The following is a 12,930-nucleotide window of genomic DNA, read 5'->3' as shown; positions in this document are numbered from 1 at the left end:
CGCGCCGCCGCGCCCCCGGCCCCCCCCCAGCCGTGCCTGTGGCCCCCGCCTCGGCTTTTCTCCCTCCCTCACCCTGAAGACAAAACAAGCAGCACATAGATCTCAGGACATCCATGGTAGAAGGTCAGGTGGAAGATACGTGGCCCCACAGAGTGGAAAAACACTTGATATTATACACAGAGGAGGTGAAGAAGAAGAGTCGTACAGAGACAGCAGTCATTAGTGAACTCACAAAGACATGCAACATGCAACACTGGAATGAAATATGCAGAAGACAGACTTCATCTGGTGATTTCATGTCAAAGAGAAGGGACAGAGGACAGTATTCAGTAAGGCAGGTCCAACAGACGCTTCACTAAAAGTGAAGGACTCTTACACTAGTAAGAAAGGGTTTCACTGAGTTTTTCAGTCTAACAATAGACAGTGTTGTGTGTTGTACAAATCATGAAGCTGTTTGAGGCAGACGTCAGCTAAATAAACAAATCCCACTGTGAGTTCAGGACAAGAACATTTTTCATCCAAGACAAATGTGAACGAATGCCTGTTTCCATCCACACAGATCTGATGTTGCTTATGTACATTTATTCACTGACTCTGGTTAATGTTGATTTTTATCTATGAAGCTACTTCTACACTGGAGCTCTGGCAGAACAATCTGGTGGTCATTTTTCCCTAAATTCCAACATTTCCATGCTCAATTTGGTTTATGTTCAAATTAGGAACAAGCAGATGAAAATACACTTTCCTGAAGCTCTTTTTACATTTCTATGTCTGTGCCTGTTCAAAAAACCAACCACATTCAGAGCAGCAGTTAGTGACTTTGTCCCTTTTTCAGCTGTTGCATAATGTGGTGTAGACCACAGTTACCCCAAAACAGGACAGATGCTTTGTTGCATGTTAAATCTTTTGGTTCAACTCTAAAACCAACAGCAGAGGGATGTTTGGAAAGTAGTATTTCAGTAAAACCTAAATCTTAAAACTGCATTAAGGTCACTGGTTTCTTTGTTTGTTTTGTTTTAAAATAACAAAATCCAGGTTTTGAAGACCAGTGTCATACAATAAATTATAATGTGATGATGTGTAAATATGTGATGGTTAAGCCTTACCATGAGTGAAGGTAAAAATATAGAGTGGTCCTGCAGCGAGGGCAGGTGAGTGGGCCGGTGAAGTGAAAAATATCCATCCTCGCAGAGCAGGAATATGCTTAGTAAAAATCAACATTAGCTGATGATGTTGTTTTAACAGACAGTACACAAAGAGTGAAGAGACAAAAACACAAACTAAACACAGAAGAGTTAAAGATAAATGTAGAGACAGCGAGCAGGAGGTGGAGTGATGGCAGCATACAGTGGGGGTCTACCTGCTCTCCGGGCCCAGCGGCCTCAGGCAGCCCCCGGCCACGGGCGTGATCCACGGCCGCCACCACTGTAGCCAACGCCACGCTCTTATCGTCCTGGGAAACATGCTCATCCTGCTGCGTTCACAGCACATCAAGACATCAGCACAAGTTCACTACGTCCAGCATACAGGCAGAGCTAGGCCAAGGCACTGCTTCACTTGGCAACATTCACGGTTAGTGTGGTTCATTGTGAATGGATGTGTTCGATTCAGTATGCATTTACTGCAGCAGTGCAATATTTCAACTTAAACAAAATTTCTGTTATTTTGAGTGAAATATACAGCATAAAAGTGTAAAACAGTAACAAGAACAAAGGCTTTTTCCTTTATCCGATCTGCAGGCACAAGCCAAGCTTAAAAAAAAGTTCTCTAAGTCACACGCCCATGTTCACACTTGTCTGCCACCAGATCACTGATCCAAAAAGCATTGCACTTGCTTTTACAGACCCTGCATGCTGATGCAACCAGCCACCGGTGACTGTCACTCCTAACCCTCACCTCTCTGATGGTGGTGACCTGCTTCTCCCAGCGCTTCTCCATCTGAAGCCGGGTGGCACTGCTCACACCGGTTACGCTGGTGTAGGCGGCTTCAGCCACATAATCTCCCTGCTTCCAGGGTGGCAGGACCTCCGGAGAAACGGATACCTGCAGGAGGAAGGCAGCGTAACAATGGTAAATCTCAGCATTTCCAAACCAGTTTAAGAGCCCCCAGAATGTACCATATGACAATACTGTATAACAGCAAAGTGCTTCAGAAGAACTAAACTGTGTGATTCAACACTGAGCAGATCTCCACTGTACTCGAGAAACTACGTCACAGCCGTGGTGAGTTTGGACTCATACACAGCAGATGTAAGCAGCTGTTGGATGTCAAAGTGGAGGTGAACTCTTGATCAATGTTCTCACCTGTTTCCTGGTCATGACAGGAGACTTGACCGGTCTGATGGGAGAGACGGAGAGTCTGGTAGAGGGGGAAACGGATCTGCGGATGATAATGACACAAGACACACATGACAACAGGGTTACACAGTACACGGTGTAATGTCAGGGACTTTATGCAGTGTTTCATTTCTGAAATTCAAACATATTTTACGATGATAGGAAATGTCACAATCCAAATAAACATTTTTTAGCATCATGCTTCACGAATCTTATAGTGAGACACTAGTTACAGGTTTTTATCTTGCTTCACTGATTGACACACTCAGCAGCAGGGGTCGTACCTGACAGGTGTGGGAGTTGGCCCTTTCACATGTCTAACAGGTGAAGGTGACTGCTGGCGTCCTCCTGTCACCTTGGAAACAAAGGATGGTGGGGACTTGGAGGTCGGCTTTGGGGGAACCCGTGGAGGAGTTCTGTGAGCCAAATGCTGAGCCATCATTCCTCCTTCTACATGCATCTCCATCATGGTGGTGGCCTGGAAACTCGCCTCCACCTTCTGAGGGGGGAAATGACATACTGAGTGACTTTCTGTAAAACTGTTCAAGGTTTAATGAATATTTTATATAAGAACTCACAGATTATGATTAGAACAAACTTCTGTTTTAAATTTACTTTACAGGATTCAGTTTTAATGTACAACCCCCCCAAATATATTTACTTATCTTCATTTTGGTTTAATTTACACAGAAAGTTGTCAACTGCAAATATAATATGTGAAAAGACAAAAGCCAAAACCCACCAAGCCTAAAATGTAGACCACAGGCAGACTGGGGGACCTGCTCCAGTGCATTGGCCCAGTAAAATCACACATTTTGAGTTTTAAAAAGCTGCTATATTTGGCAGTGGATTCATTTAGATTGATGATAATGAGAAAAGAAATGATTTGTTATCCAGAATGTCAAAGCAGAATACAAGCTGAGGCACAGTAGTGTACATGGTGCACACATACACGTATGCATCTCTGCACTGCAGCAATCTATGCATCACGCGCAAAACAAAAGAAATGAATGAACTGAGGTATGTGACAGGGACTAGGTTCCGAGAAATGAGGGGGAGAGACAGAAGACCTAAATTCCTGTTTGAACCCAGCCCAAACCCTAGGGTACCCACGGGTCCCGTCGGGCTCGGTTCGGGTATCCGCATTCTAATCTGGATGACTCTGTTGGAACGGTTTGTCAGTCTGCCTTCTCAGTCTTTGGGGTCCCTGGAACAAAGGCAGGTTATTTGTTAGTACATCTCACCCTCTGCGCTCTGGTCTGGGCTGTCGTCATCTGGGTTGTGGACACAATAGTCTTGGCTTTCTTAGTAGGTACAGCTTCCTCACCTGCAGCAGATTTAGACAAAGAAAACATAACAGCCCAGTTAGATTACTCATGCTTTGTTATGCTGCTGAAAAGGTTGTTTATTTAGAATGTTTGATCATGTACAAATTCAATACTGTAAACTGGTGCTACAGTTAATAGTGATTATCATTATTTATTAATTTGGCCTTATTTTCTCAGTTAACCATTTGGCCTATAAAATGACAGTAAAGAGTGAAAAGTGTATTTTCCCACAGGTCAAGGAGATGTATTCAGACTGCTTGAGTTATTTGACCAACAGCCCAACACCCAAAGAGATTCAGTTGACTGCCATATATAACAAAGCAGCTAATGTTTATATTTGAGTCACTGGAAACACATTTTTGCATGAAAACTAATGAATGATAACCAAAGTTGCTGATTAATCTGTCAATTAATGGATGAATCTGTTGGAACAATATAGAGAAGAATTTATATATTTAGAGTGGTTCTTAATTTTGCATCAGCTGAAAAAAAACGTGAAGTGTCAGTAAAGACTGTCTGAGGTCCTCACCCTGAACCAGCAGTTCAGCAGTAGACGTGGCCCGTCCACTGCTGTTGGTGGCGGTCACAGAATATGTCCCAGAATCCTCTGGGAAGGCCTCAGCGATCAGCAGACTGTACAGGTCTCCCTCCTGAAGGATCTTGAAGTCGGCTGAGCTCTGGATCTCAGCTCCCTCTCTGTAGAACTTCACCACAGGGGTGGGGATACCTGTGACTCGGACATCCAGCCTCACCTGGCTGCCCTGTCTCACCGCAGAGCTTTGTAGTCTCTGAATGAAATTTGGAGGCGCCATCTCCGCTGCAGAGGCAGAAAACAGCCAGGTTTTATTAGTGACGTTTACTCAGCAGTAGTCCAACTGAGATCGAGACATTTCTCAAGAGAGACCAGAGAACAAAAAATATTTACTTGATCAAGTCCTGTGTGGGTTAGTGTGTACATAAGGGATATCTAAGGTTCAGTAATGACTGGACTGTAGTTACAGGATTTAAATGAAAGAAGAGTTAGGAGGTAGTCTGGAAGCTTTCACAGCCAGGCTTCATGATGAAAAACATATTTACTGCCTTGTGTCAAAACAGAAATCTATCCGAATGTGTGATAGAGACAGCAGTCATGAGGATGGAGTCTGTCATCATAATAAGTATTAATTTGTAGGAGTCAGCACTGGTGATACGGGCACTGTGTAATCGTTACAGTGTGACTGTGGAAACAAGCAACTGTAGAGAATACTGTGGAAACAGCCTCATTTGTAGGTAAAATAAGTCTGTGGTTAAGAAGTCATGACTGAAAATCACTAAGGCAGTAAATCATGTTTGAAATGTCAAACAACTGATTATTAAAATAGTTCATTCTCTCTCTGTTGACTAATTTATTGGGTTATTTTAACATTCAATCAATTTTTATGATAAGTTGGTGAAAATACCATAAGGAACATAAAGGTGGAAAAAATACACTCTAATTTCACACACATGGATTGAAGGATAAAAAGGTGAAGACAAAAGAATTAAAATGAACGAGAGTTACTTTAAACCACGAACCTTCTTTCAAATGGCCAAAAGGCTTTATTATCAACTAGTTTATGTGGTGCTTTGTAAGGAGGACTCAGCCATGAAGGCCTTACTGGTACAAGTTCAAGTTAGTAATCACTTAAATTCTGGTTAAGGAAAGCTATGCTGCAGCAGCTGCTTCTATATTGGTTTTATCCCTGGGTTTAGTAACAGGACACACCTCTCAACTGACAGCAGGATAAATTTAGACTCCAACTGAGCACAGAACAACAATCTCATTTTTCAGACACAATATCATTTATTTATTTAAGGCAGTTCTAGATGAAACTAGTATCTATCATTGTTGGGTCTGCTCATTTAAAATTTGTGTTGTGTGAATCAGGTAACAGTGAAATACTTAACACTTCCTGCTGCTGCTTATATCTAGTTACAGTGTAAGAAATCAAGACTACGGGGAATAAGAAAATAACAACTAGGCATTTTTGAAGAAATGAATCACGTTTAAGTGTAGCTGTTCAGGAACATGACGGGAAAGAAGCTGTTCCTAAGGTTGCTGGTAGAGAATAATGCTCCTGGATCAGGGGAGGGGGGTCTACAACTGTGGAGGTGGCACAGCGAATAGCATGGCTGTTGAACAGATGTGTAATAGATGGAAGGGGTCAGTGATCTATTCTGCTGTTCTGATATTGCCCTGTAGGAATTTCAGCTCTGAGCCCTTGCAGCTCCCAAACCAGACAGTAATGCAGCTGCACAGGATACTTTCAGTGGTCCCCCTACACAAGCTGGTAAGGATGCTGTAAGGATGTTGGGGGGAGGCCAGTCTTCTTGGGCTTATGCAGAAACTGCAGGCACATCTGGGCTTTCTTGGTGATGATGCTGGTATTGAGTGTCCAGGGAAGATCCTTGGTGATGCACAGTCCAAAGAACCTGATGCTGGTGACTATCTCCACAGCACAGCTACAGTGTGACAGGTGCATCTTCTCCGATAATCCACTATTATCTCATTTGCTTTATTGATGTTAAGAGTGAGATTGTTGGCTCCACTCCGGTCCATAAGATGTTCTACCTCTGCTCTGCCCATTGTTAGTGACGAGTCCCACCAATGCTGTAGCATCCACAAACTTTTTGATGCGGTTTGACATGTGCTGTGCGACAGTCATGTGTTGGCACACTGAACAATACTGGACTGAACGCAGAGCCTTAGGGGGTGCCGGTGCTCAGCATGATGAAATTTCCCCACTGTGGGATCAATAAAGTACCTACTCTACTCTACTCATGATGGTCTTGGAGGTGAAATCCAGGATCCAGTTACACAGAGAGGTGTTCATGGACAGAAGACTCACCTTCCTTCCTAGCTGCTGTACTGAAAGCTGAGCTGAAGTCAACAGCTGCTTAGCATCTGGTCTATGTTAAAGTCCACCTGTGATATCACCTGTTATTTTACCCGAGGTCTCACCTGTAACGAGGAGTTCAGCAGTGCTCGTGGCTTGTCCAGCGCCGTTGGTGGCTCTGACAGAAAACCTTCCACTGTGTGCGGCGGTCACAGCGGGGATCCTCAGAACAGCGCGGCCGTCGCTGAACGAGATCTGAATGCCGGGCAGAGCGGCAGCAGAAAGAACCTGGCCATCACGGAACCAGCTCACCTCAGGAACTGGAGAACCTTCAGTGGAGACAAGAACCAGACCAAAGATCCTTAATCACTGATGTGCTTCTCCATAGTCAGATGTTTCTGATATCAGTTTCATCTCTGTGTATCAAGTACAAACAGACAAGACAGATTAGATACTTTATACATTCCCAAGGGAGAAACCTGTCTGGTCACCACTTCCACAATAGGCTACAACAACAAAAACATAAAACACACCCAATAATAATTAAACAAATCCAAGGACACAGTGGAGTTCAATTCAGAAACTGGCCTGGCTGCACTCCTCAATCCATCCGATTATGATACGTCAATGATCCTTAGATAATAAACATCATATCATGTCAATCACATATTCTGGAATTTCACAGCTGTAGGCACAAATGAAGCTCTAAAGCGTTCTATAGAACACCTTGGCATCCTAAACCGCTCACTCATCACACCTCTTTTATCATTAAAAACACTAAACAGAGAATGATCCACAAACTGAATAATGGTCTGTGCTTTCCTTCTGGTTCTACACAGATCCTGGATGGACACCAACTGGCACTGGCTGCTAATGAACTAGCACTGGTTAGCTAAAGAACTACAGCTGACATGCTACTACAAATGTGTTGTTAGTTAATCAGTAGCTCAGAAGGTCCTTCTGCAGGCACCAGAGTCAGGATCAATCTCAAACCAAAAGCCTCACAGGACATTAGAGATGTTCATCTGTCTGAAGAAGACAGAACAACAGAGTTAAAGAGCAATAACAAACCACTAATAATACTAAATCCATCACTTAAACCCTACAGTTAGTTTACTCTGTATTCATCTTGCATGGTAGTCCTGACTGTAGAAGCTCCTCTACACCGTGAGTCTTTACAGTCAAACTTTACAGGGTCACAGTCAAAAGAAACGCAACATCAACAACTTTATTTTGTGACTTTTCTATAAAGTGTTACAAATACAGCTGTGCATTAAGAAAAGTTACATTTACAGTGACAGTTGCATGATTTCGGGCTGAATCTCTGCAAAAAGAAAGCTTCCTTACCACTCTTGAGCCTCGAACTTCGCGGCACTACCCTCAAGTGCCACTACGCTCGGCAGCGGCTGCGTGAATGTTGGCGCCTGTGTTGACATGTTGGTTGGCACCCTGCAGACACCACAAACAAAGACAATAAAACAAATGGTCAGCTTCTAAATGTTTCGCATTTGTCATGCTAATTAAACAGTCTCACAATAAAAAAAAAAAGACTTTACTGTGTGCACACAGATATCAGAGAATAACAGAAGCATATACCTTCCTGGCAATGACACAGTGATCACGGAAGAAGGTAGAGAAAACGTTTGCCAGCAGAAGACAGAAGTAGAGACAGCAGATGATTTTACTTAAATTCAGGACTTTTTAAAGCTGATGCCCATTAAAACAACAAAAAGGGTCCAATTATTGAAAACGTACTTCTATAATTTGACATTTGACTGTGCATGTCCAGTTCTATTCCACAAGCTGTCTCGTGCATATCAAACATTTTTAAAAGCATCACTCCTCTAGTTTCGTACAGTTTACCCAAAACAAGTCCAATTTTCACACAAACATTTGGATTAAACTTCACCCACTGATGAACATGTTCTGACCTGGACAAAAACTGAGCCCAAAACATATGTAAAACTTTGACTGTTTCTGCAACGCTTCCTGTCTTGAGCAATTGCGTTCCATAACCGTTTTTAAAAGGACCAGTCCACTGGTTTTTCACTGGTACTATGCCCTAAAACTCGCATCTTATCAGCACAAACTATGTATGTGACAGAACCAGAAGTCCTGCAGCAGATGGTCTGGCCCCCGCACAGCCCTGATCATCAGGGAGTCAGTCTGGGATCCCAGGAGACATGGAGACAGTCTGAATCCACAGAACAACTCTGGCAGCTTCTCCGAGATGGCTCCCTTAACCAAGTCATGTTAATTGTCTGACCTTAACTAGATATAAACCAGAGAGCTGTCATTCATTTGTAAATGACAAGATTACACTAGCAGCTATGCGAAGCTGCACCAAGGCACAGCAGTGATGTGAGCTAATTACTAATGTCAGCATGCTGATATGTTCAGTGACAATGCTAACATGTTAATGATAAGCAGGTACAATGGCTACAACAGCTGGGGCCTCGCAAGAACATCATTAGTACTGAAGACATATGGCCATAATTCAAAGGGCTGGGCACTTTAACATGCCGACCTGATGATGGTGCTAGATGAAAAGTTATCCGAGTTCTCTAAGTTCCTGCTGCGGGGAACATGATCATCTGAACCATATTTCATAACAGTCCATCCAGCAGCTGTCGTGATGTTTCAGTCTCAACCACTGCAATGGATTGGCCAACAGTTACTGGTGGGACTCGAGTCTCTTACATATGTAAATAAAAACACATAATAGCTGTTTAAAACTTCCAGAACAAATCTAAAAACCTAAAACTGAAGATGTCTGCTGAGGTTTGTGTTTCCTCTTTGACAGCTGAGCTGCTGACAGCGAGACTCTGGGGTGATAAAGCAGCAACAGATCCCCTCAGGGGTTATTTTTAGGAGCTGTGTCCTTGGAGGTGGTCCAGATATGGCAGGGTCTGGTTGATAAACTAGGAGCTGATCCACCACAGAGCTCAAAGCAGATTAAAACACCTGTTTAACTCCAGACTTTGGTTTCAATTCCAGTCTAGTTTTAGGTTCGTCTTCATATTCAGTTTAGATTTTAAGAAGAGGACTTTAGTTTTTAGTTTCAGGTCCTCTGTTTTTTGTCTTAAATAGTTGATCATTTGATTATAAATACATAAAGTGAAAATAAATCAGTGTTTGTTTATGCTTACAAGCTTAAAGCTCAGGTCTCCCTTGAAAATGAAACACTGAGCTCAGTGGGGCCTCCTGGTAAAAATCAAATCTAAAAATGACACTTTATGAAAACAATATTATGACAGGAAAGAACCGACCACATAGAGAACTGTAAAAATAAAATAAATAAAATAGGGATTTGTAAGATATGATTTTTGTGCATTTGTTGATCATATTTCACATTTAATTAAAATTTTTATGAATAATATTTTGTTTCTGCTGATGTACAAGCTTCTTAGCCAGTAGGTTTAGGCATGGCCAGACTAATCTCCCAAAGGGCCCCAGGAGAAAAACCTGTTGCTGGGCCCCTCCGGGCTCCACTGTCAGTTATTGTTTCCATAAACACCCAGAAATCAACTGGTATTCTGGAGCTTAAATGATTATATCATTAATGGATTTGTTGATTGACAGAAAATGAGTTGGCAGTAATTTTAATAATTGAGTGTTGTTCATTCCACTATTTTCTGACACTTTATTCACTGAACAATCACAGAAAATAACTGGCCATGAGAATAACTGTTGGTAGCAGCCTTACAGTTCTCCTGTGATGGAATAAAATAACCTGTGCATTAATCCCTTGATAGGCAGAAAACATGGAAGCAATTTGATAAAACTAATTTACAACAAACCAGCTCAGTATAAACTTAAAAACAAATTTTGACAGAGTCGGTCTAGAAGACTGGGACCACAGTGGAGGACCAGACATATTTGTATTCAGTCAAATAAGATGGGGAAAAACTGGCCTTTGGGCCTATGGAATTCTGGGGACACAGGCTTGGAGTTGCATGCAGTTTAATTTTATAAAAAAAAAAACAATTTGCACTGTAAAAACAACAACAAACAACAGGGGTGTTTGGACCCTGGACCGTGCTAATGCTTCATAATTTCAGAATAAAAGTGCTCAAACAGCAAACAGTCTCACTCTGTTGGTATTCTGCTTCATTTGAGAGGAATCCTGAGGTGCAAGAGACCCGACCCAGGATGAACCCGGAATGCTGCAGGTACATGGTACGCGGTACACATTTTAAACCACTAAACAGTTTTACTAGAACAGGTGAAGTCAAACATGTGACTGATTATCCTAATCTAATATTTAAAACAAGTTTGAAAACTCAGGAAAAACTAGCTATGAGTCAGATTTTAGGGCTGAAAGTGATAATTACACTGTGGATTTATCTGATGATTATTTTCTTGATTAACTGTTTGGTCCAGAAAATTGAGATATCTTATACAGTCTTGTATTGTCCAACATGTAAAAAAAAAAAAAAAAAACATCACTGGGTCCTACTGACCATGACTGGTTCTAATTGGCTCATGCTAACCAAGATGACCCAACTTGTACCTGTCTGGCCCTGACTGAACCAGATTTGATTTGTCCTGCTTTGGTGTTGCCTATGTTGCCTCTTGTTGACACATTTTGCCATTTTAATGGACCATGTTGGCCTTGGATGTTGTCTTTTGGCCATAGTTGGTGTGGTTGTGGCTTTGGTGCAACACAGTTGGCCCCCAGTGGCCCTGCTGAGTTCTAATCAGCCCTAGTTGGTCCACACTGAAGATAACCCAGCCTGGCACTGACTGGCCTCAGAGTACCTTGACTTCAGCTTCATCCCAGGCCTTTACTGGCCCTGTTTGTTTCATGTCTATTTCTAAGTAGCCCCGATTGTTCCCTGTTTGGCTGTGGTTGTTTCTGGTTTACCCAAATTGGCCCTGGTTACCTGTAACTGGCCCTTATTGGTTCAGTTTGGTCTTGGTTGTCCCCGATTTGGCTCTGATTGGTTCTAATTGGCCATGACCTGTTCCTGTTCCTCTGACTGGCCCTTAATTTTTTTAAGCTCCTCTTTCACTAGTTTTATTACATGTGTCAGTGTTTTAAAAATGTGTTTTGGGCCAAATTGATAACTATCATCTTTAGTCATGTATCTCACATTCCGATATCACTTCTCTGTAATAAATCCAGATTATTTATGGAACAAATACAATATTAACACATAGGTGAATGTATTTCAATAACTACATCCAGGTTTATTTTATCACCATGAGCATCATGATTACGGCTCAGACTCGCTGACTCCTTCTGGCCTCTACACAGGCAGATTTTAACTGACAGTCACTGAAAAAATTCTTCCAAACATTTTTGTAACTTAAAAGATAAAATAAAACATAAAATAAAAGTGTTCTACTTTACTTCCCTGAGCCTGAACTGAGCCAAAGGGAATCAGTTTGCCTAAGTGAAAAGTACCAAACAGTCCTGTTAGGCCATTAATTTGCCTGTAAATAATAAAATAATGAAACTATTCTCATTTGGATTTAAAGCAAACACACAATGAATTAATTACAACATGGAAATACTTTTAATATTTTATCTGCACAGTATAAAGGTTTTTTAAGGCTTTAACATAACAAATAACATGTGGCCTCAGCCACTACTTAATTTAGATGTGAAATATGTTCATTTTTTAACAAAGGTAAAGCTTTTGCCTTTAATATCTATTAAACTGTGGTAATAATCTACTAAAAACCACTAATATGCAATAATTAGCTAACCTTCAGGCTGACCTTTGCAAACTTAATGAAAAAATAATTAAAAATATTTTGTACAGTATATCACACATTTTTTTATCCCTTAAAACCCCTAAATTCTTATGATCTGTTAATTTAACCTTAAGTAAGTTAACCCAAAAGTAAGAGAAAGCTTTAGTGGAGCATTCAGTCAATCTGAAACTGTTTTAAACTCCATGCAGAAAACACATTAAAAAACTTACAGTCAGTCTTAATTACAATCAGTCATTTATCCATTAAATGATCCAAATGGAAGCTATTAAATACCTGAATAATGAACAAGAATCCCTTAATATTAAGAGGAAACTCATGCATCCCTTACACCTTCATTTGGTCATTAGGGGTTTTCAACATGTTTTCAAGAGGTTTCACACAAATTAAAGGATCTTTGGCTGCAGAACATCTTAGTTTAGATTAAGGTTTTTCTAGGATAAATTAGGCTAAGGAGAAGGTGTTTTAAGGGATTTTAGGTTGGTTTGCAGTAATCACAGAAACAATAAGTGAACACAAACATCACCATTTCATCAAACAGCAGCAACGTTTAGGTTTTATAAAAGGTTATATGATTTTTGGCTGTCCAGGTAAGTTCCATTTAAATCAGTTTCAATAACTTCAAAGCCTGTGAAAAATAAAATCAGAGTAGTGAACAACAGTCAGGTGGCTGAAGGTTCACAGAGTGA

General features: G+C 41.2%; 1 protein-coding gene across 1 annotated transcript in view; it reads right to left on the bottom strand.

The window, feature by feature from the left end:
* LOC109971935 (titin-like) overlaps positions 1 to 7,956 on the bottom strand; it is a 244,463-nt gene extending 236,507 nt beyond the window's left edge. Inside the window, 8 exon segments of the mRNA XM_020620505.1 lie at positions 1,361 to 1,474; positions 1,846 to 2,043; positions 2,305 to 2,380; positions 2,622 to 2,836; positions 3,582 to 3,664; positions 4,195 to 4,482; positions 6,646 to 6,857; positions 7,874 to 7,956. Of these exon segments, the coding sequence (XP_020476161.1) occupies positions 1,361 to 1,474; positions 1,846 to 2,043; positions 2,305 to 2,380; positions 2,622 to 2,836; positions 3,582 to 3,664; positions 4,195 to 4,482; positions 6,646 to 6,857; positions 7,874 to 7,956 (1,269 nt within the window).
* Between the last annotated feature and the right edge of the window lie 4,974 nt (positions 7,957 to 12,930).

Source organism: Monopterus albus, unplaced genomic scaffold (genome assembly GCF_001952655.1).
Source record: "Monopterus albus unplaced genomic scaffold, M_albus_1.0 scaffold239.1, whole genome shotgun sequence".
Taxonomy (NCBI): Eukaryota; Metazoa; Chordata; class Actinopteri; order Synbranchiformes; family Synbranchidae; genus Monopterus; species Monopterus albus.
Note: the sequence above shows the minus strand (reverse complement) of the source record. Positions and strands in the feature narration are given on the sequence as shown.